This window comes from Festucalex cinctus, chromosome 5 (assembly GCF_051991245.1).
Source record: "Festucalex cinctus isolate MCC-2025b chromosome 5, RoL_Fcin_1.0, whole genome shotgun sequence".
Classification (NCBI taxonomy): domain Eukaryota; kingdom Metazoa; phylum Chordata; class Actinopteri; order Syngnathiformes; family Syngnathidae; genus Festucalex; species Festucalex cinctus.
Window position 1 is genome coordinate 20,497,163 of NC_135415.1, and position 22,229 is coordinate 20,519,391.

Sequence of the window (22,229 nt, forward strand, 5' to 3'; positions counted from 1 at the left end):
GACAACGCTCACGCGCACACTCGCGTGCGCGCAAACATGGCCGCCTCTGTATCGCCGCTACGCTCCTACTGGGCGCTTTGTAGCAGGTTGGCAGACCCCCACCGCTCCTGCCGGGCCAAGCTGCGGATACACAGAAAATGGGAGAGTCAACGGAGACACCTGCACCAGTCGGCGACGAGGTAAAACGACCGTGTCAGCCGCAGTCAAGCCTTTTTTCCCCCTTTTTTTTTTTAAATCGCATGCGGTCACGGAGGTTGTAATGATGGGAGTGTGGTTGGGGGATGGACCTGTGAATGACATGCGGCTTAAACGCGTTCACTGCAGGTGCTGTCTGTTTGTGTGTTTTCTGGCGAGTCGTAACATAATCACATTTGACAACAAAACATTACATAAGAGCAGCAAGTCTGACCGCTTGACGCGTGAGAACACACTGGCCGCATTCACTAAGCCGCATGGATGCAACTACTGTCAGAAATGATTCATGAATGATTCCTGCTGCAGGGGCTTGGATCAAAGAAGAAACCATTCACCGCTGCAGGCTAACCTAGGCTAAGTCAAGTCTTCACGCTAATGTCATCCTGCCTTGCTAAAAGGTTATATTATTGTTTTTACCCCCTCATTATAAACATCTGCCCAATTTAACATAATCCTAAAGCATGTACAATACAGAAAACTGATGCGACTATGACAATGATGACTGTAATGTTTTCATTATTAGCTTTATAACTAATATAGGGTACCTTTACAGTACTTATAGTGCCGTACGCGTTTTGCGAGTTACAAGCCGTCACATGGTCCAATTTTTGTCCTAGTTGCAAGCAAAAAAAAAAAAAAAAATGATTTGCGCGTGAGCTTGAGGCACTCAGCCACTAGATGCCAGCAGCAAACTTCACACCATCTGGCCACCATCACTTCACATCGTTAACTCTGTGAAATACAGGTACAGTTGTGTTTCATGTCAGCATTTTCGATTTTTATGTGCAGGTTTTTTTTTTCATACTTTCATTCATTCATTTCATTCATTAGTTTGCTCATGACTCATGAGTTTGAGAGTTCAGTTTTTATTAGGGTGTGGTGTGGTAAAAACCAAAGTTGAAGTTTGGGGCCATTACCAAAAGAACACCAAATACACCGTGAAACATGGTGGGTGGGGACAGTAATATGCTTTGGGGCTGGACTGGGGCCTTAGCTAAAGGGAATTGTGAACAGTTCCAAATACCAGTCAATCAAGCAAAAAAGCTTCAGGCTTCGGCTAGAATGGCCAACATGGTCAAGAAAAGCCAACTAGAACATCTGAACTTTATTTTGGATTAATAAGAGGCACATGAAATTAGGGCTAGGTATTGCCGCCAACCTCACGATACGATACGTATTGCGATACATATGTATCCCACATGAGACACGTGCCATGTTAAGTTTATAAGTAAATAAATGTTGATTGATGTGTATGTATATATGTATATATATATATATATATATATATATATATATATATATATATATATATATATATATATATATATTTATATATTAGGGGTGTGAATTGCCTAGTACCTGACGATTCGATTCGTATCACGATTCACAGGTCACGATTCGATTCGATACCGATTAATCCCGATACGAATGGTCACGATTCGATACCGATTAATCCCGATACGAATTTATAAGTCGATTGTTGCGATTTTTTTCATTCAAATTTAGAAAATACTAATCAGTAAGCTTGTAGAGTGTAAGATTTATATGAAAATGTATTATTTATTTATCTGAAATAAACTTATAGACTTATAGAGGTTGTAATCTGTTTCATGTTTGAACAGCATTAAAATAAAATATTAAGGCTTAATGTTCCTTTCATATAACATTCTTCCATGCTCAAGGTGTGAATCCTAAAAAAAATAAATAAATAAAAAAACTAAAAAATAAAACATAAATTAAAAAAAATCGATTTTTCGATTCTGCCGATTATTGAATCGATTCGAGAATCGCGCGATGTAGTATTGCGATATATCGCCGAATCGATTTTTTTTAACACCCCTAATATATATATATATATATATATATATATATATATATATATATATACACACACACACACACACACACTGTGTGGTGAAATGTTTCTTATTAAAAACCATGTCGTGAGCAAATCAAGGTACTACTACATTCATAAATAATAGTGCAAACAAATGACATTTCATGTCCATCCAGGCATGCCGCCGTGGTGATTTCGGGGACGGCCTTGGCTCGTCAGCTCCACAGAGAGATCCAACGTGACGTGGAAGAGCTCGTCGCTCAGGGTAATATGAGACCTCATCTAGGAGTGGTCTTCGTGGGGGATGACCCGGCCAGCAGGACTTACGTTCGGAACAAAACGCGCGCTGCCAGCACTTTGGGTCAGATGTCACACCTTTTTAAACACTGCATGACTAACGTACAACAACAATGAGTTGGAAAAGTAACTGTTGGTAGCATGCTTGGACACGACAGATCCTCGTAGATAAGCAACAAAGCTAACCTAATACCATTTTTTTGCAATCCAGGTATTTCCAGTGACACAGTATTGCGGCCGAGCTCGGTCTCTCAGGAGGAGTTGCTGGATCTAATAGACAAGATGAACCGTGACTGGCGGGTCAGCGGACTGTTGGTGCAGCTGCCACTTCCCGGTAAACACGGACGCAAACGTGCACCCACTCTCAGCTCATCACTTGTGTGGACTATAGTTCCTTTTTATAACAGTGATTTCCCACTGGGTTTGCAAAGGTCGAATATTTCTGTAAAGTTTCTGATAAATTTCCATGGGGAGTTAAGTTGGGGGATTTTGGAAATAATAAGCACAAATAGAAATGGTCTGTTATGTCATAAGAAGGCATCCATGTTCTTGGCTCAATAAAGTTTTGAAAACACTCTCTGAAATCAAACCTCGAGACTAGAAAAATACTAATTGCAGACATGCCTCTCTTTTCTTAGAGCACATCAATGAAAGAGCGGTATGTAACGCCATCGCTCCAGAGAAGGACGTGGACGGCTTCCATATCGTGAATATCGGCAAGTTGTGTCTTGACCAGAGATCCATGGTGCCCGCCACACCTGCAGCTGTCTGGGAGATCATCAAAAGATCAGGTAAACGCACATCCTATTCATTTAACTCTTAATTTCCATTCTTTCAAAACCTTATCCCATAATTGCACAAGGTACCAATGAAATATTACACAATAGACCTACAATAAGTACAGTAATTGAATGGCAACAAGTCTACGGTGTACCCCCGTCTGTTGTCCAATATCTTTCATCCAGGCCCTTATACATACAATTGCTATACAGTAAAAGATACATTGATTAATATACAGTAGTAGAGGAAGCTGAGAATCTTATGACATTAAGTCCACTAGATGGCGCCTAATTATAATTGTTCATCCTGACAGTTGACTCACTTTCTGGATTCTTGTAGAGTAAATGTATCACATCCTACAACTTTTTTTAGGCACATTATTTTATTTTTCAAAACCTTTGTAGTAATGTAGAGTTCCGTGTTTTGAAAGATGATTTCAGATAAATGCATTTTAATAACAAGTAGCTGCAGTAGGTACTCCTGGTCGTGATTGCAATTTGAAATGGGTTGTAAGCCACTAAAATCTGCACTTTGAAACCAAAATGTCTCTTTTGGAGTGCCAGGAATTTCTAAAATACCAAAAGTTCCCCAAGATACGCATGATTTCGAGATTTGGTGACTTTTGGGAGGTGTATAAAAAACAACAAAAAAACAAGCCCACCAGTTACCAAAGTAATCATCAGAATTAAAGCTTCAAACAGTATGAAATGGGAACTAGCGCAACCTTTTTCCTAACTAGACTAAGTGCAATTTCTGGAGAAATTGTGTGGGAATTCTGAAAGCTAAATGCTAATAGCTGAATGCTAAGATTTGAATGCATGTGGAATGCTTATGAAGTAAATTGAGAGATAAATTATGGTAAGTTATATGTACGGAAGTGGGCGTGGAAAGTGATACTTAGAAAAAGTTCAGTGTCTGTCCCATTGAAAATGAATGGGGAAAAGTTGATATTAAACGTTAAAGTGTGCAAATACTGTAAGTAATGTGGAATAAGATGATATATACCCTGGTATGTGTCAATTTTTGAAGCTAGTTGAAATTTGAACAGTGTAAATTGGAAGTATTATGGGGGAGTTGTTAGGCGGCAAAAAAGTGTAGAGAATAAAAATCACAAAAAACATATCATCAAACTTCAGTATAGGCAAAAAACCTTTATAATCTAGCGTCTCCCATCTATCTGGGATACCTGCTTTTTCATTGGTGCTCATTTGTCTTAGTAATTTTTCAGTAGGAGTTTGCCAAAATATGAGCCCTGGCATTATATGTTTTGGCAAAAATTAGTGATCTTTTTGGTGACCCTGAACGAGATAAACTGTACAAAATGAATGAATAATGGTACACACCAACAAACCCAACAAGAAACTAAATATAAAATATTTGATAGTTCCCTAACAGTTTTTTTGTAACAATCTGTGTATGTGTATGTAAAATGTGGCATATTAGTCAGCATTTAGTTTTAGCTGCAGTCATTGGATGCTTATCATAGCCTTTTTATTTCATCCTTGAAAAGGAAGGACTAGGACAAATCTAGTAAAAGAAAAAAACGTGAGAGAAATGCATTACTTCATCCGCATACAAGTTTAGAGTTATTTTCTCCCTGAGGTGCCACGCATAATTAATTCTTTCCCAACTATTTCCCCTTGAAAATGTGCCTCGCAGGTATTGAGACGGTGGGGAAGAATGTGCTGGTCGCTGGACGCTCCAAAAATGTCGGGATGCCAATCGCCATGCTTCTGCATACCGATCGCAACCATGAGCGCCCAGGCGGTGAGTGTGTGTGATTGCGGTTTTGGAACATGTTGACAGAGAGCAATTCTGTAATGAGCCAGCATATTACCGGAAAACCTTCACACTTGAACTGCAGGAAGGTCCTAAAAATCAGAAGACTCATTTTTTTTACGCAGTCTGCAGTGTTATAAATTTAATAGGAAGTTAACCTGATGATCACTGGCATGATCTAAAGTGCGTCCATTTGATAAATATTACAAATCCGTGCAAATAGTCTTGGAACACACCGTTTTACACTTTTAGGCCACCAATGTTGCACAATGGAAAATGGTATATGAGAATAAAAATCATCCACAACACCACATCTTTTGTTATTCAGCTGCTAAATAATAAATGAGCACATTTGTCCACTTCCTACTCAGTAGAAGTGTTTACTTAAACACTTGTGTAATTCACCACAATTAATCAGTACATTAAGTGAACTATTTCAACATTGGACATATTTCATAATTGTATGCTTCCACTTGTGCAGCCGGATGGTTACCAGGAAGTAGCACCAGGGAGTGTTCGTGTGTGAGGGGGGTGGGGGATTCAAACGGATTAGGCACCCTTATAAGGTTGCAGGAAGTGGAAAGGGGATTTGAAGAGGCATTTACAGCTTTTGAGGATGAAGCAAGAAGAAGAAGAAGTGATTTTAAGGTATTGCATTGTTGCAGCCTACTGGAATACTGAAACTGGGGAAAAAAGGAGAACATTGCAGCTTACAGGGAGCAGCTTTAGCAACGAAAACTGTCAGCATGGTTGTACATCGGAATTTGAGTTGGATTTCAATCATGTTCATCAAAACAGCGGAGAGCCGCAACGCAGGACACTGCTTCAACAGTTCAGAATGCAACCTATGCATAAAATGGAATAAATGCCAGAATAAAAAAAAAAAACTGCCACAGTTTGGCTTTAGCCCCAGGTACTGGCTAACAAGCTCCCTAGCTAGCTCCCTGGGTGCTTGGTTACCTGCTAGGGAGAAAGCTAGCTAGCACAAGGGGCTAATGGTAAACTGCGGCAGGGTTTTTACTTTCTGGACCTGGATTTGCCTCCTCTGCGGCCGAGCCACTGTTTTTCTCCTTCACTAAACAAGTAAATATACATTTACCAGGTCTGCTAACTTCCTCTGTCCCCATACTGATAGTTGGCCATGTTGTAGAGCTCGAGTGATTACATACCATGATGGTAATGTTTTCCTCCTGTTGTAAATTCTTTGTTATTGCTACGTTAAGGCAAGCAGTTAATTAAGTTTACATCAGGCACCTTGTTAGACAGCTCAGGTGTCCTTCGGTGCACCATTTTGCATCAGGTGACATAACATAAACAATGTCAAGTAGAAAATAGTGGTGACAAAATGTAATTTAGCTCAATGGAAGCGTGGTTAAAATAACGTTGATGGACTGCGTCCATAAAGTTTACTGTTGGCCCTACAACAGTGGCTGTTATTTACCAATGATGGAAGCCCGGCGAAAATTAACGTTAATGGACTGACAATTACAGTTTGGTTCGGTTTGAAATATTGCTGATTGCTGAATGACGGACGCCCAAAAAAATCATTGATGTGCCCCGTGCCCACCTCCGGTTTTATGTTTGTAACAGCTTGACACCGGGAACAGCTTGCCTCCATTATTTCTGAAAGGGAACAAATTCTTAGTCGTCTTCTCTGTGGAATTCGGTCATTTTTGCAAAATATGTATGTCACTTAATGGTTTATATATCAAGCAAATGCTATGAGAAAGGTATGGTTTACCTCTTTATTCACTCACACATGCAAACATGCACAGGTATGTGATGTGGTGGTGGAGATGTGCTCTGACTTGCCTTCCTTTCCCGACACATTCTTCTTATCTGCCTTGAAATTCACTTTGTGTGATCGTGTTCCTATCTATGGCTGCAGGCCTAAAGTCCCGGTCATTGCTCAGCTATGACATGCATAGCATTGAAGAAAAAACACACACATCACTTTCATCGCAATCATTGTGTAATTGTGTAAACGTTTCTTGAGCCGTGTGTATTTAAGGATGGATCAGTGCTTTGAGAATAATGAGAAGAGTGACAGACAAGAATATGTGTGTTTATTTGCTGGTGAGAGTTTTTTTTTTTTTTCCATCATACTCCTTGCTGGGTCTTCTGACTCAATGGTCGAGTTGTGCGGTTGACACAGTAGCGCCAATCAGGAATACGCACAGCAGGAACTCAAAATACCTAAGAAAGTATTCCACATGTCATTCAGCGATTTTCTTATAAAAGCAAAGCACTTAAAATGGGAATATTACTGGTACTTGAGGAAGTATAACTGGTATTTACTATACTTGAGTATCATAAGTAATTTTATGGTATAACGCGGACTGTATATGTATTGGAAGTAGTTGTATGTACTGGTCTTGAGAGAGGTGAGGAGTGGAGTGTTGGGGGTGAAGAGCAGGTAGCAGAGGAGGAGACGGGGAATCTACCGTTGCGCCCATATAAAGACTTCCTGTTCATTTATTACAACCTCCTCTTACCGGTATCTCTTCCAAATCAGTACATTCTGTATTGTTCTGCTTTATGTTCTGCATTTCAGGTATTACGTCAATGAACAATCGCTTCTAATTTTATTTTACATGGTGGTAATGAGTCACAAAATGGTTAGGGGAAATGTATCTTCATTTCATTTCGAATATGCAGTAGCGTAAAAGTGAAAGAAATATAAGTTAACAAAGTACAGATACCGAAAAATTCTACTTAAGTAATGTAACAAAGTATTTGTACTCCATCAGGTTTTCATTGTCAATTATTCATTTAAAAATATCTACATTTAGTATTGTTAACTGCGATTGGCTGGCAACCAGTCCAGGGTGTACCCCGCCTACTGCCCAAAGCCAGCTTAGATAGGCTCCAGCACCCCCCGCGACCCTTGTGAGGAATAAGCGGTCAAGAAAATGGATGGATTGTTAGTATTGTTAACTTTATTCCGCTATACAAGACATTTATGAGAGTTGCAACCTATTTGAACCACAGCAAACTACAACCACGATAATATACTCTACATATTGTTAAATTCTCTTTCTGACGGTCGACTTGATCCCATTATATCCTTAATTTCTCCTCACAAGGTTAATAAAATATAACCCACATGAGGTAATATAATAAAATATATCTATTGACTCTTAGTAAGGCAATATGTACGTAATTTGGTTGTATTGATTTCATTTCAGGTGACGCCACAGTGACCATCGCTCACAGATGTACACCGAGGGAGCGCCTCAAGGAGCTAACTAGCCTGGCAGACATCATTGTTACTGCTGCAGGTAACAAGAATACCATTTAGTTAGATTATTTGGAAATATGGTCATCATCCACTTTTAAGGTGGTGCTCATCAATAAGCCTTTAATTGATTTCTCATCTCAAAACAAATCAACCTGAACTTTCCCTGCTCGGTGGAGCGGAGAAAGTTCAGGTGTTGCTGAGTGAGTTGAATGATGTGAATTAAATACGATGCTCAGCAGCTCAGGTCAGGTATGTCAGTGGAGATTCTGCCTCAGTGCATAAGTGATGGGCTGAAGAGATGATGACAGAAAGGAAAACAATCGGCTCTTTCATCACTTCATGCTATTGTGCTGTTGTGCGTGTTTAGGTGTTCCCGGTCTGATCACAGCAGACATGGTGAAAGAAAGTGCCGCAGTGATTGACGTGGGCATCAACCGCATTGTGGACCCCAAAACGGGGAAACTGAGGCTCATCGGTGATGTGGACTTTGAGGGTAAATTACTTGGTTTGAGTTTTGACTCATCAACACTCTCACATACTTGGAAAAGTGAGAAACAAAGAGTGGATCACAAATTGGAAATGAGAATTAATGAGGTATCAGATTACTATAGGGAGCCATTATGTAAATGTTCCTTCTTAAGGATAATTTGAAGTCTATTTAGTTTTGCAGTGTTGTTAAAGAGTTTAATGACTGTTACCTTTTTCTTTGAACTCAGAGCTTTTTTGACGATACAAATTTTATGACAGATAGTGGCTGAATAGACACTATACGAATCCCATAGAGACATCAATTTGGGATTATTTCAGTCCAAATTGCTGTGATTAGTTCAGGCTTAATCAAAATTTACAAACATACTGCTACAGTCGAGGTTGCTTAGCGTCTATGGATTCACCTAAACACCGGTTGGTACACACATAATTTTTTATCCAGTAACCATTTTTTTAAATATGAGAGAGCCAACATATGTCAAGGAAAAATAGGCAAGTGTGTTCTTACTTACAGTGTGAGATGAACAATAGAGCACCAAAAAAAATTTGATCTCATCTCCCAATGTAAGTTGTAGTACCAATACTGACCTGTGGAGGCAGCATGGTCCGACGTTATCCAGACTAAAGAAGAAATACGAGTAGAAGAAATAGATTAAACTTTTCTGGTCACCACATAGCAATTGCACGCTTATTTTCTTGTCATTTTCATTTTGCTGGACGATAACAAATGCTTATAATCATCACTGTTGGTCAGAAACCTCCTACATACAATTTGTGATGGTGATGTGAGGTTTCTGCCTGGTGCCAGTGATATTTAAAATGTGAGATTTTGAGGCCTCCACATGATCAGTGTGGTTATTTATTTATTTATTTTGAAAATCTTGTTGTATTTGAACTGCCCTGTGAGCCCTGTCGAAAAATGGCGAAAATCCTACTTCAGTTGTATAAATATTCCATGAGACGGAAGAACTACTTTTTAATCTTAATGAAGCGCCTACTTCAACAATTCCTCAGCACCAAGATGCCACCAAATTAACACTTGTTATCACATTGACCTGAGAACAAGAGCAGCTGTAGAGGACAGTTTTGCTAGTAATGGAGGATAGATTATTAAATAAAATAAAAAATAAAAAAAAGGGTGAATTTGTGAATACTGAATCTCTATCCATATGATGCAACTGGGCAGGAAAAATCACCACATGATTATCCCTTGATCAGAAGTGGGGAAAATTGTTCTTCGGTTGTCTCATCGTTATGCGTGAAGCTCACTTTAGCGCTACATAATGACATGGAAAGAAATCTGAGTTTAGTTTCTGAAATGTTTTTTTGTCACACGTGTTACAGGCGTAAAAGAGAAGGCCAGCTTCATCACTCCCGTTCCTGGAGGCGTGGGTCCGATGACGGTGGCCATGTTGATGAAGAACACTGTGACCGCCGCCAGAAACGCGCTGATGCATTAGCACCATATACAACCGTGACACACACAAACACTTTTTGGGGACCTTTTCACCATGACGTCACATGTACTTCCGGGTGGCAAAAGTTCTTGTTTTCAGTTCAAGTCAGTGGCAGTCAATGACTTTCTGCCACCCAGAAGTACCCCGGTGCCTATTTACAAACATTCTGAAAAGCTATACAAACACCGAGACTCCATACCTGCTTACTTGAGACATTTATACCATGTTCCATTGAGTTCCTTATTTGTATTTACTTATTTACTTCTTCTTTATAAGAGTTCATATTTTTTCTACCGAGGACGTTTGGCTTCCTTGTGCACGTTTCACGAGAAAGTGAAAATGAAATAAACCGTGCTTGAGATGCTCTCAAAAAGGAGTGTTATGTTTCCAAGAGCGGTCATAAAGCGAACATTGCGTTGAGACAAGCCTCCGGGCGATTTCGCCCCCGCCGCCACTCTCATCACTCGCATCAGCCCGGATGGACCTGTCTGTGCATGCATAGTACGTGAGAATAAGGGAAGTATGATGCTTTTTTTTTTTTTTTTTTTTTTTTTTTTTTTAAAGGAAGTGGTCTCAGTTTCTGTGGAAGCATTTTTTTCATTACTAGGTTATAAAAAAAATTCCTCAGGTTTGGAGTGTGCTCTATATAAAGTTCAGAGGATGTTCAGTAGCACTACATTGAAGCGACCATTTTACAAGCAAGACGAAATGTTAATGCAGAGCCTCAAAGAGGGTAAGTGCTACAGTTGTGGATTTAGTAGATATGAAAGTTAAAATGCTGCAGCTTTTTTGTAATGACATAGATGGAATTCTAATGTTCTCTTCTTTTTGTTTTTCAGGTGTCCTCTCAGCCATCCTTCTTCTCATGGCAGCGGCGGGACTGTCGGCCCAAACTACAACAAATCCCACTCGGCTTCAAAACAGTAAATATCAATTCGTCTACATTTGATTTTGATACAACCACACTCGCATTGTTAAACCATGTCAAAGTTAACATCTTTATTTTGAGGTTCTAATATTGTGACTCATGTAACAACAATAATAATAATAATAAAAAAAAGCATGTTAAACTCATTTATTGGTTCATGTTATCTGAAATGTTTCAATGCCCGTAAATATTTATAAATGAGAACTGACATAACAGAAGCAGAAGTAGTAAAGGATGCTACCCCAGTAGTTATATTTTTTAATTTATTAATTTTTTTTTTATTTGCCATTACTATACTGGTGAAAGAAAAGATGGCTCATCTATTTTATTAATTTCATTGTTGATTACATTTTTAACATTATTTTTGAACTTTTTTTTAATAAGTTAGTCTTTACACACCAAAGCAAACTTATTAGAAATTATACGACAAAATGTATTTTGCAAAGATGTAATTCTTAATTTAATGGTATTATTTTAACAATGTTGAGTTTTCACATGCAATTCTCTCACAACTTATTTATGATTATTTACATAAATACACAATTATAATGAAAACCAAAATAACGGTATCAGTGTTTACTTGATTGAGGTGACCATTTAGCACTGTTAAATTGACATCAAGAGAGAGTCACAATATTAACTCGATAATCTGTCACAATGATGTAATAGTTATATGCCACAGTAAACTACAACCGTTAGAATATATAATTAATACCACAATCGCACCATATCCAGTCATCTTTCACTTAATGAACAAAATATCAGTCCCAAGATCAGGATGAAATATAGCATAAGCATAAAGAAAATCACGTTTTTTTTTTGGCCTGTCAATTGAACTAAAATTGTATCATAATCTAATCTAAAATTCAAGGATTCACCTCTATTTTTCTTTCTTGAGCTTTGGTTTGTCTTAAGATTCAGGACGCAAATGTTGCTACATTCAGAAAGCATTACTTTCTTTCTAGCCCAATTCTATATGACATAAAATTGTTGTAAAAGCTGCGTACATGTCAGCGACACTGCCCATAAATTTTGCCATATCATTTACAGGCTGGCTAACAATATTTTCTCTTTGCAGGCAGCATGGCGAATCCTCTACTTTTGAGCTCCCACCGGCCGTGCGGAAGCCAAGACCAGCACTTTTGTCTAAACGGTGGCGCATGCGTCTACCCACAAGATAACGCCGAACCCTTTTGCATGTGAGATAAACAAACACGCACTTGAACGGACACGTCCGACTCTCCGTCGTGTCGGTTCGTGTTCTCCCTTTCTCTCCTCGGAATGCGCTTACCTGTTTCCCCCCCCCCCGTGTAGCTGCAGATCCGGCTTCAGCGGGAAACGTTGCCACTACGACCGAGAGGTGGACACCATGTTCTCTCAAAGCCGCATAGCTGTGGAGCACCTCATCTCCCTCAGCTGCGGGGCGGCCATCGTCGTCTTCATTGTGGTCTTCATCACTTACTGCGTCGTCCGCACGAGGTGAGTGAGTGGTTTTGTGACCTGTGTGAATCGTACATTGGTTCTATCATTTGGCATGTTATCGATTCTGTGATTTATATGTGGAGAGCGGTTTGCACAGCCACCTCACAGTTTTGAGGTCGGCGGTTTGAACTCTTCCAAGTATTCATATTCACACCGAGTGCCTCTAACAAATGTTTACTCTTGTTTAGTGTGAGCATTTGTTGGGCTTTTTATATCAATTCCTCCGTGGTTTTATGCTGTTTTTTGTTGACTATTTCTGAAACATAATCTTTGGGTTTTTTTCAGGTGTATAAAATCAAATGCAAAAGCGAAACAAGTGGAATCTGCATCATGTGAAGTGACAGTGTGACATCCTCCCGTCATCTCCTTCACATTTTACAACAGACCGAAACAAACGTTTCTTTTCATTTGCACAAAGCTGACAAAGTATAATGTTTTCTACCAATCTCAAATCTGACAAGAGCAACAAAATACTGTGCAATTATACTTTATATGAAAACTATAAGTATTTATTGTTTGTAATTTATTTGATGTTGAATTTATTTAAGTTTTTCTAATAAATTAATGACATTTTGAATGTGTGTCTTTTTTTTTCAAACAGTACAGTATTACATTGCTCAGGATAAATGAGGTGACCACCTATGTTGTGACCTTAATGAAATAAAATTTTGCATTATACAACCACATTTGTCGAGGTATTTTGTTAGACACAGAAAATACTGGATAGAAATTTGGTTTTCTAACAAATGTGTGCAGTGTGCTCATTTATGTTGACCATTGTACAAATTAACAAATCATCCCTTAATCATTAACAAAAAATATTGCCAGTGTTAGAATGAATATGCATACTTTGTCACATTTGAAGGGGGAAAATGTGATTCTTTGTAGCAAAGATCATAATTGAGAACCTGAAGTTTCAGCAACTAAAGTTCTAAAAACATTTTGTTATGATTTAGTCATTTTGAATGAGGTCATGTCTAAAAATATTACAAATATACACTTTTAATTTCCCCTAAATATACACTTCTTAAAGATTAGGGTTTTTTTCTGTTTTTTTTTTTTTAATTATTATTATTATTATTATTATTATTTTTAAGACCAGTAGTTCATAATTTGATGTATGATATTCTTGGGCAGGGTCAAAATTTACCCCAAATATTCCATGTCTATGTAGGGTTATGTTTATTATTGGAGTTTATAATTAATGGTTGATCCAGTATAAATCTACTCGAAGCATAATACTGTAGGCTAATTAAAAATATATATTGTGAAAAAGACTTATCTGACAAAGACGATCATTGTTATCTTTTGTAGTATTAAATTATTTTTAAAATAGAGTATCTATGGGATGTGTGGCTGATGGGTGGACTTATTTCAAGCCGTCAATTACGTTACAGTATCACCCAAAAAAAAAATGGTGATGACGATACTGATACCTTCAGGGGCCGTCTCTAACTGTGGGATCTTTGAAGATTCGTGTCTGTCTTCCTTTCGACCGCACCCACTCAACCACATGAGCTCACCTCATCTCACCGTTAGTTAGTTGGTTAGCGACACCACAACATAACAACTGAAACCAGTCGACGGCATTTTGCACATTTTACCACAGCCGAACTCTTGCACATCATCGTCCCAAATGGCCAAAGTGTCAACTCTCCTCTCAATTTTCGGTAAGTCTGACTTTCTTTATTTAACGTTTTTTGTTGGGGAACGTTTTGCTGGATGCTAACTCGTGATGTGAGTGCAAAAAGTAACTTTAGAAGAAACCGTAGGCTATAAACCTTCAAGACATTTTGATTTCATCTTGTAGGTCATTTACTGATTGAATGTAGTGTTGGTAAATTGCTAAAAGCTGCAATTTTTCTACCTCATTTTAATTTTGCGTTTCTTCATTGTGATCCCTAAGCTCATAATGTTTTACCAACGAAAATAAAAGCTCACTTAGAATGTTCAAATTCATGTAATCACTGAATATGTTACATGTTTAAGTAAGGCTATAAATAATTGAAATATGGAGGCTCAGGTATGATTACTGAACTGACCCATGTCTTAAATTATTTAAAAGATCTTAATGTGAGCTACATGAACATTTACTTGCTTAGAAATATAAGTTTATACTCAAATTTGTGCAATTTCTTACATTTTGCGTATTTAAATGTCTTAGTTTACACATGAAACCAAATGTTGACAAATCAGTTTCGAGCATTTATTTCAGTTTAATTACAAAAGTTAAACCGCCTACAGATTCTTTAAGCACAAAGGAACATACTTTTTAGATGGCCAATTCAATTCCGACCCATTTGTTGTATTGTATTTGTTTTTTTTCTTCATATTGTGATTTAAAAAAAAAAAAGTTTTCTTTACCTTCCACTCTGTACTTATGAATGTAAAATATGACAAACTTTTTTTGAATTGAATGACCAAAATAAAGTCAATTTTTCACCACATTCTAAATAACCGAGACATACCTGTGTCATCTTAAGAGCAATTCAGCATTAGCCATATTGTAGCTGAGCTGAACTTCAGTGTTTCTAATGCTTTCACATTCTGCACTTAATAAGAAAGTGATTATTATTATTTTTTTTTTGTGAAATCCCTCTACACTTTCAAGTTCCTTATCCTTTATTTGAATGTTCTTATCATTATTACAGCACTAAAAATACCAATAGTTTTAATGTGCCTCTTCCACTTTAGAATAATTTGAGCAACTTTTTTCACATCATTAGTTGACAAATATAACAACAAAGTTGTTCAGTTATTACTAGGTCCAAGCCTGTTAGCTTGTAAGCTAGCTAGTGGCTAGCATGTCTCATGGTGATGTAGAATGCCCTATAACGACCTTGCTGGGATATTTTCCATCCATGGGGGGCCTTCAAATTCTGACGGGTTGTTGTCTGCCTCATTTACAAGACATGTATGTTCACTTTAATGGCACTTTAAGGAGGTTGGGCGGATTCACTCACTAATTATCGCAAAGACATATGTACAAATGATATCTAAAGTCAGTAATCAAAAGGATGAGATTATGGTGCAAGTTAAATGAAAACAAAAATACAATACTACCACACAAATCAGAACCAACTGACCATCACATGGAAGCGCCATCTTTCTATACTTTCAATTAGTCTGATTGTCACCAGGTGTAGGAGAAGAACCCAGGTGTTCACAATAGATCCGGAATAGGTTTAAACGTCTTCGTTATTATATTAGGGAGGAGAAAAATTTCTACGTCAGTACAGTGCCTACAATAGGAAAGTAAAACAAGAATGATCTGGATTTTTTTGGCGTTGGCTAATCTTCTGGTTGCACAAATGAGGATCCAGTATTGTCGTCCAACAAGTAAAAACATGAAAACAAGGAAATAGTATATTGCAGAGCAGCAGACGCAAAAAAAAAAAAAAAAAAAGAGCAGGAAACTTAATCCTCAATAAGTCTTTTTCCCTCAAACGTGCCCATGTTTTTTTATTGACTTAAATAAATAAATAAATAAATAAATAAATACTGTTTGACCTATACGCCATTTATTTATTTACTGTCGCGTGAAATTAGTTGCAGTTTATTCACTTCATCACTAAAGGGCGCTAAAACACATGCATTGTTACTGGTTTGACAAGTAATAGAAAGAAGAACTACAAGTACTGTAAGCAGCATTGCAGGTATTTGTATTTGTTGCAGCAAAAAAAAAAAAGAGCAGGAAACTTAATCCTCAATAAGTCTTTTTCCCTCAAACGTGCCCATGTTTTTTTATTGACTTAAATAAATAAATAAATAAATAAATACTGTTTGACCTATACGCCATTTATTTATTTACTGTCACGTGAAATTAGTTGCAGTTTATTCACTTCATCACTAAAGGGCGCTAAAACACATGCATTGTTACTGGTTTGACAAGTAATAGTGAGAAGAACTACAAGTACTGTAAGCAGCATTGCAGGTATTTGTATTTGTTGCAGCAAAGTAATATTTGTGGTTGGATTAATAGTGATACTATTTGTGCTAGGAGAAAAAGTAGTAGTGGTTGCAATTGTAGCAGCAAGCAATAGAAGTTGTACAGACAGCTGTTTCTTTTGTAGCTACGGTGTATTGCCCACATTTGTCTATTGTTGATTTCATGTGTCATTTCCTGTCAACTTGTCATTCCTCAAGTGCCTTCTCTTAAAAAAAATAAATAAAAATAATAATAATAATAATAACCAACGTTCACAAGATTCATTTTGTTTTATAGCACCTCGATGGACTTACACAATGTTCCCTTACAAATGTGACTCATTTGATAATCACATTTTATTATTAGTCATTAAAAAAAAAACTACAGTGCATTCTTCGTCACCACTTCCAGCTCATTTAAAAAGTGAGGAACACCCAACAAACACAGCGTCTTGTCACGTAACTGAAAACGATATTTTATCATTCAGGAATGTGGCCAGTGGAGACATGTGCAATTTATTTATTTTTTTTAATATGCTGTACATATTTTGTGTTCAACAGGTGTCATGCTGTTGTGGCCTTTTGTCCTGACAAAGAGCATCTCATCCAGACTTCAAACTACACATGCTGACTCCTCCGTGTCTGCAGGTACGCTGGTTAGCTGGATAGATAGATATGGTGTTTAAAAAAAATAAAATAAAAAAATAAAATTATAATAATAATAAAAAGTCTACATGCCCATGTTTAAATGATACAAAAAAAAGATACACATATAATTAATTTTAAAATCTTTTCCACTGTTAATGTTAATTACCTATATAACAAAACAAAAAAAAAGTCAAACTTTTAGAAAAGAGAAGTGCATTCAAGGACCTCTGATTAACCCCAAATAAAGTTCAGATGTTCTAGTCGGCCTTTCCTAGAATTATATTTGGCGTAAAACGTATTCTGCGTGTTGCTGCTTCCCCTTCAGGCCATGGAGAAGAGCGCCCCCATGTGGTGAAACGCTCCACCCAGAATTGTGACTCCACTTTTGCCAACTACTGCATGAACGGAGGTCAGTGCATGCTGCTAGTGGACGTCAACGAGCACCATTGCAAGTAAGTGTGCACATATATCTAGTGTTTATTATTCTGTATGTCTACATACACTATATGTATATATGTACACAATGATTGATTTATTTAGTTGTGATAAAGATGAATGCACTCGGCAGGTGTCACAGTGGTTTCTACGGACCCCGCTGTAGCAACCTTGAGCTGGTCTTCAAGCCAATCGGAGAGGAGCAGATAGTCTTCATCATCTTCTGTGTCATTCTGCTCAGCGTGGGCCTGGCCGGATTGCTCTACTGCTGCTTCAAGTGGTCAGTTTACTTGCTAGGATAATCATACAATCATGTTTGTGTCATGTTCTTACTTGAATAATATATTTCAATCATCATAATGTTGTAGCTTAGGTCTAGTCTCAGTGTTTGGTCTTCTTTGTTCAAATTGTCTTACTAAAGGGATACTTATTTAGCCATTTTTGTCAGTCGAACATTAATATTTTGCCTATAATCAATTTTGATATTTTTAAAAAATACATGTCGTAATTGAACTAATGATACCTCGGTGTTGTATGATTTTTGTTCATTGTATTTATTACTAATTGGCTGGGGGAATTCACATACTTCTACTGCCTTGTGGTGACACATGTATTTTGTCTTAAATTTCCCAATTTCTGAATCTGTTGTTTTAAATATTCCGTAGCAAAACATGTTAGTTTCAGCAATTGTTGTGTGTTTGTGCTCCAGGTATAAGAAGAATAAATGCAATCCCCAGAAGAAGCGACATGGCTACAAAGGAGTGCAGACGGCGTAACGTGGCCACGCTAAACCATTTTTGAACTTTTTTTTTTTTTTTTTTTTTTTTTTTTAAGTATGTTTTTAATTTAAATCCTGCACTTTAGCTTTTGGCATGGTGTAGCTTGTATTTATTTATACCTTTCTGCATTTTCTAACCCTGAAAAATCACATCATGCTTGGTCAGAAAGGATGTTGATAATTTATTATTAGAAAGATTGTATGTGTACACTGGAAGTTCTGCCACAAACCAATAAAACACTACATTTAACACTGGCTGATTTGATAAATGTCACGTTTTTACCTTTTGCCACACACAGTTCTATTCTCTTACAGTGAGGCGGGCACTTTGACGTAAAAGAGACGTATTATGCTTTTCAAATCAATCAATAATTTAAATGAATTCGTTTTGTGATCTTTTATGTAACCCAGAACACATGTATCTCAAATCACCTTTCATCACTAAAATGAATAGAACTAACATGAATCATACTAGTCACTTATATTAAAACATCAACCAAAAAAAAGCTTCTTTTTTTTTTCTTTTCTTTTCTTTTTTTTCTTTTTTTTTGAAGAAGAAAAAATAGTCATCGAGACTAGAGTATTACACTTTAACCATACAGGACTGTCTCAGAAAATTAGAGTATTGTGATAAAGTCTTTTATTTTCTGTAATGCAATTAAAACAAACAACAAAAAAAGTCATACATTCTGGATTCATTTGGAAACACTTGCAGGTGTTTTGAGACAGTCGTGTATATAATAATTAACCTTGACCACCAGAGGGCATTATAGTTCATGTCCTCTGTGGCTTTCTGCATGTATTATACTGCCCCCTGGTGGCCAAGGTGCGCACACCAGAAGTAGCAGCACAATGATTTATCGTGATGTAAAACTGCTTAATTCTTTACATTAAATTTAATTACGTTGTCTGTTTTTTATCATTTTTTATTACTGAAAAGTGCTATTTTTCTAAAACTTGAAAACATGCCTTTTTGTTTGTTTGTTTGTTTGTTTGTTTGTTTGTGTGTTTTGTGGGTTGGAAAACATAAAAGGCATTACCATTTATTTTAACCAGGGTTATAATTGTTGTGAAATTTTCATTATATGTACGTAGTTAGTTTTTTTAATTTTAATGTGACTTTTTATTAGTTTAATGTTTTTCAAAAATATTTACTTATTTGTATTAGTATTATTGTGAATAGTTTTAGTTTTTTATTGTTTTTTTGTGAAGTCAAGTCGTGAAGTCAATAATAATAATAATAATAATAATAATAATAATAATAAACTTGATTCCAATTGGAAACGATGATTTGCGATACAAATGTTTTCTTACGAAGGTAGTTTACCAAGATAAAATGCAAAACGGCGCTCGTGTGTCAGGTTAATGTATAAGCACCATGGTGCACTACACACCCTTATTAGTTTGTAAAGCAGACCCAGCGAGCTGTTTCTAACTACAGAATCAGTCATGTCAGCGTGCTCTCTATGCTAATGAGACCGATAATTACACGTAAACATTAACCCGACATTTGCAGCATCGTTCCCGGATTCGAGAGAATTGAGCTATTCTTCGAGTTGTGTGCACGTTGTGGTTATGATCTCATTGTTGCGTGTCAGTAGTCAGTGGAAGCTTATTTGCACTAATCTGCATCTGCATGTGCTCTGACACAATTTCAAAAAACAGTGTACACGTAGCTCACGCACATTTTGAATTAAGTTAATGGCATACGATGATGACAGTTTGCAGTTTGGTCCAGAAGTATTGGGACAACGTTAGTGATACAGTACATTCATGTAAAATAAAAGTCTAACGTGACTGAAGTCGACTTTCAAGGGTTTATCAAATATTTTGAATGGGGGGAAATTTTCAAGGACCTAAATAGTAAATGCCATAGGAATAAAAAAGTTGTCGATTAAAAAAAAGAAAAAAAAAAAGAAAGTCTTCATGTTACATGTATGTCAATGTTGCATTTTCATTTTTGGGGAAGAAAGAAAGTTGTTTTTGTTTTTTTTGGCGGGATCAAAACGTCACAATCTACGAGAATAAATTCGGATTTCCCAAGGTTGCGTCATAATAGTATTGTATTAAAGTTAAAGATTAAAAGGGAAAGAGTCATATTTTACAAGAACATTTCGAAAACAAAACTTCGTCTAGTCTAGTCTTCGTATTACTGTACACCTGTGAAACAATACTTTATTTTCTTTTTAAAAAAAATAGACTATTATTAATTTAAAATGGTACTATTATAAAAATAGACTATTATTAAAATAGACTACTCAAAAAATGAATCTATAAAAATACTGATGAAGGGATTTCAGTTTATTTTTTATTTATTTTTATTTTTTTTAATAAAGCAATGCATCTTAGTTACTACGGTCTTTTTCTGTTTCATTATCACATCTATTTGTAATATGTCGGTATGGATTATACTGTCCCCTGGTGGCCAAGGCGCACACAACAAAAAGAGTAGCAGAAGTACATTATCACTGTATGTTATTATAAAGTATAAAGTGCTATTTTTCGTGTTAAAAATGGTTTACAAAATGTTTGTTTTTTGCATGGTTGTAATGAATGAACGACATTTAATTTTATTTATCTTGAAAGATGATTTGTAACGTGACTGTGAACGTAGCCACAACAAATTAAACTTGAAATTTATTGTCATTTCACATTTATGGCTTGTACAATACAAACTACTTCAGACATGTTCGACACATGATGTGATTTGCTTTGGATCAGGAGCTGTGTTTCTTTCTTTGTGTTTGTTACTTTCTTTGGCTATATGTTTTTAAATGAGGTACAGCTGTGGGCTAATCCTGTACTCAGACACCGAAAGGACACCTGAGTGCTTGTAATGGTTGTGTTTGTGCTATTCCTAATTACATAGAAGCCGCAGGTTCATTGGTGCACTTTGTCCTGAGAAATGAAGCTATTTTTAGATTTTGTGTGATGAGGGCGGCTACTATGCGATGCTTCCCTCTAGGCTTTGTGTCAGACTTTCCACCCACGCTGATATCAACCAGCCCATCCAGCACGAAGGCACGTAACACAAAAAACAAAAGATGCCGAGAACTCCCAGCATTCCACGCAGAGGGATTCCAAGGAGACACCGAGGATGTGCAGACACAACAACAGCGGCAACAGTCACACCCTCCCACACCGCCCAAAATGTACAGAAATAGGACCACGAAGTATTGGTTCATCAAATACAAACACAACACATACGTCATACACAGCCAACTCGGACATATTTACATAAAATCCATTAAATAGTTTAAAATGTCAGTAAGTTTGTCTGTCAAAAAATAATTAGTTATTATAGTTATTAAAATGTGCTACAATGGAGCTATACATTAAATTGGCTATATGTTTTTTTGTTTGTTTGTTCGTCTTTGTTTTTTATTTTGGCACAAACAATCCACCATGTTACAATCCAACAAATGATAGTGCCACACAAATTCTGCCTAGCAACAAGTACAGGCTAAGCTGTCCAGGCCAGCAGATTAAAGGACAAGGAGAAGTGGCAGACAGTGACAAAAATGCATAGTAGCAACTTTCAGAGTGTCCATCCATCCATCCATCCATCCATCCATCCATCCATCCATCCATCCATTTATCCATTATACCACCCACCATCACGCCATCTGTCCCTCCGTCTGTTCGTTCGTTCATTCGTTCATTCATTCATTCATTCATTCATTCATTCATTCATTCATCCTTCTATTCATCCATCCATCCATTCATTCATGAAAACTGAAATGGTGAAATATAGTTTCATGTTATACAGTATCTCCACAATTGAGCACAAAATCAAACATGTATGAATGAATCAATTCACTTTCTAGTGTCGAATGATTCATCTGTGAATAATGTTACAGTGGGCTAATAATATGAAATATACATTTTAGGAATAAAACCTCTCATTCTTGATGAACAGGTGTACTATTCGACTCAACTGCATGTTGTCATTATGT

General features: G+C 36.9%; 2 protein-coding genes and 1 long non-coding RNA gene across 3 annotated transcripts in view; 2 read left to right on the plus strand and 1 right to left on the minus strand.

Moving 5' to 3' along the window:
- Positions 1-12,145, plus strand: LOC144019535 (bifunctional methylenetetrahydrofolate dehydrogenase/cyclohydrolase 2, mitochondrial-like). The gene is made up of 10 exons (XM_077522669.1): positions 1-179; positions 2,209-2,393; positions 2,541-2,663; positions 2,968-3,120; positions 4,769-4,876; positions 8,077-8,169; positions 8,497-8,622; positions 9,963-10,808; positions 10,915-10,998; positions 12,082-12,145. Exons 1-8 carry the CDS (start codon positions 37-39, stop codon positions 10,076-10,078), a joined length of 1,047 nt encoding a protein of 348 aa, XP_077378795.1. The 5' UTR covers positions 1-36; the 3' UTR covers positions 10,079-10,808; positions 10,915-10,998; positions 12,082-12,145.
- LOC144019537 (uncharacterized) overlaps positions 10,830-22,229 on the minus strand; it is a 14,084-nt gene continuing 2,684 nt past the window's right edge. Inside the window, exon 4 of the long non-coding RNA XR_013283699.1 lies at positions 10,830-12,503. This is a non-coding gene — a long non-coding RNA (uncharacterized LOC144019537). The remainder of the gene's footprint in view (positions 12,504-22,229) is intronic.
- On the plus strand, positions 13,944-18,528 carry LOC144019410 (proepiregulin-like). Its single transcript, XM_077522448.1, has 5 exons — positions 13,944-14,155; positions 16,974-17,060; positions 17,386-17,512; positions 17,629-17,775; positions 18,205-18,528. The coding sequence occupies exons 1-5, from the start codon at positions 14,122-14,124 to the stop codon at positions 18,269-18,271; spliced, it is 462 nt and encodes a 153-aa protein (XP_077378574.1). The 5' UTR covers positions 13,944-14,121; the 3' UTR covers positions 18,272-18,528.

Excerpts from the sequence above, each read along its gene's own strand:
- LOC144019535 (XM_077522669.1), top strand. The coding sequence starts at position 37 with ATGGCCGCCTCTGTATCGCCGCTACGCTCCTACTGGGCGCTTTGTAGC. Across the intron at positions 2,394-2,540 it reads GCGCGCTGCCAGCACTTTGG|GTATTTCCAGTGACACAGTA; the intron begins GTCAGATGTCAC and ends TTTGCAATCCAG. Across the intron at positions 4,877-8,076 it reads CAACCATGAGCGCCCAGGCG|GTGACGCCACAGTGACCATC; the intron begins GTGAGTGTGTGT and ends ATTTCATTTCAG.
- LOC144019410 (XM_077522448.1), top strand. The coding sequence starts at position 14,122 with ATGGCCAAAGTGTCAACTCTCCTCTCAATTTTCG. Across the intron at positions 14,156-16,973 it reads AACTCTCCTCTCAATTTTCG|GTGTCATGCTGTTGTGGCCT; the intron begins GTAAGTCTGACT and ends TGTGTTCAACAG. Across the intron at positions 17,061-17,385 it reads TGACTCCTCCGTGTCTGCAG|GCCATGGAGAAGAGCGCCCC; the intron begins GTACGCTGGTTA and ends CTTCCCCTTCAG.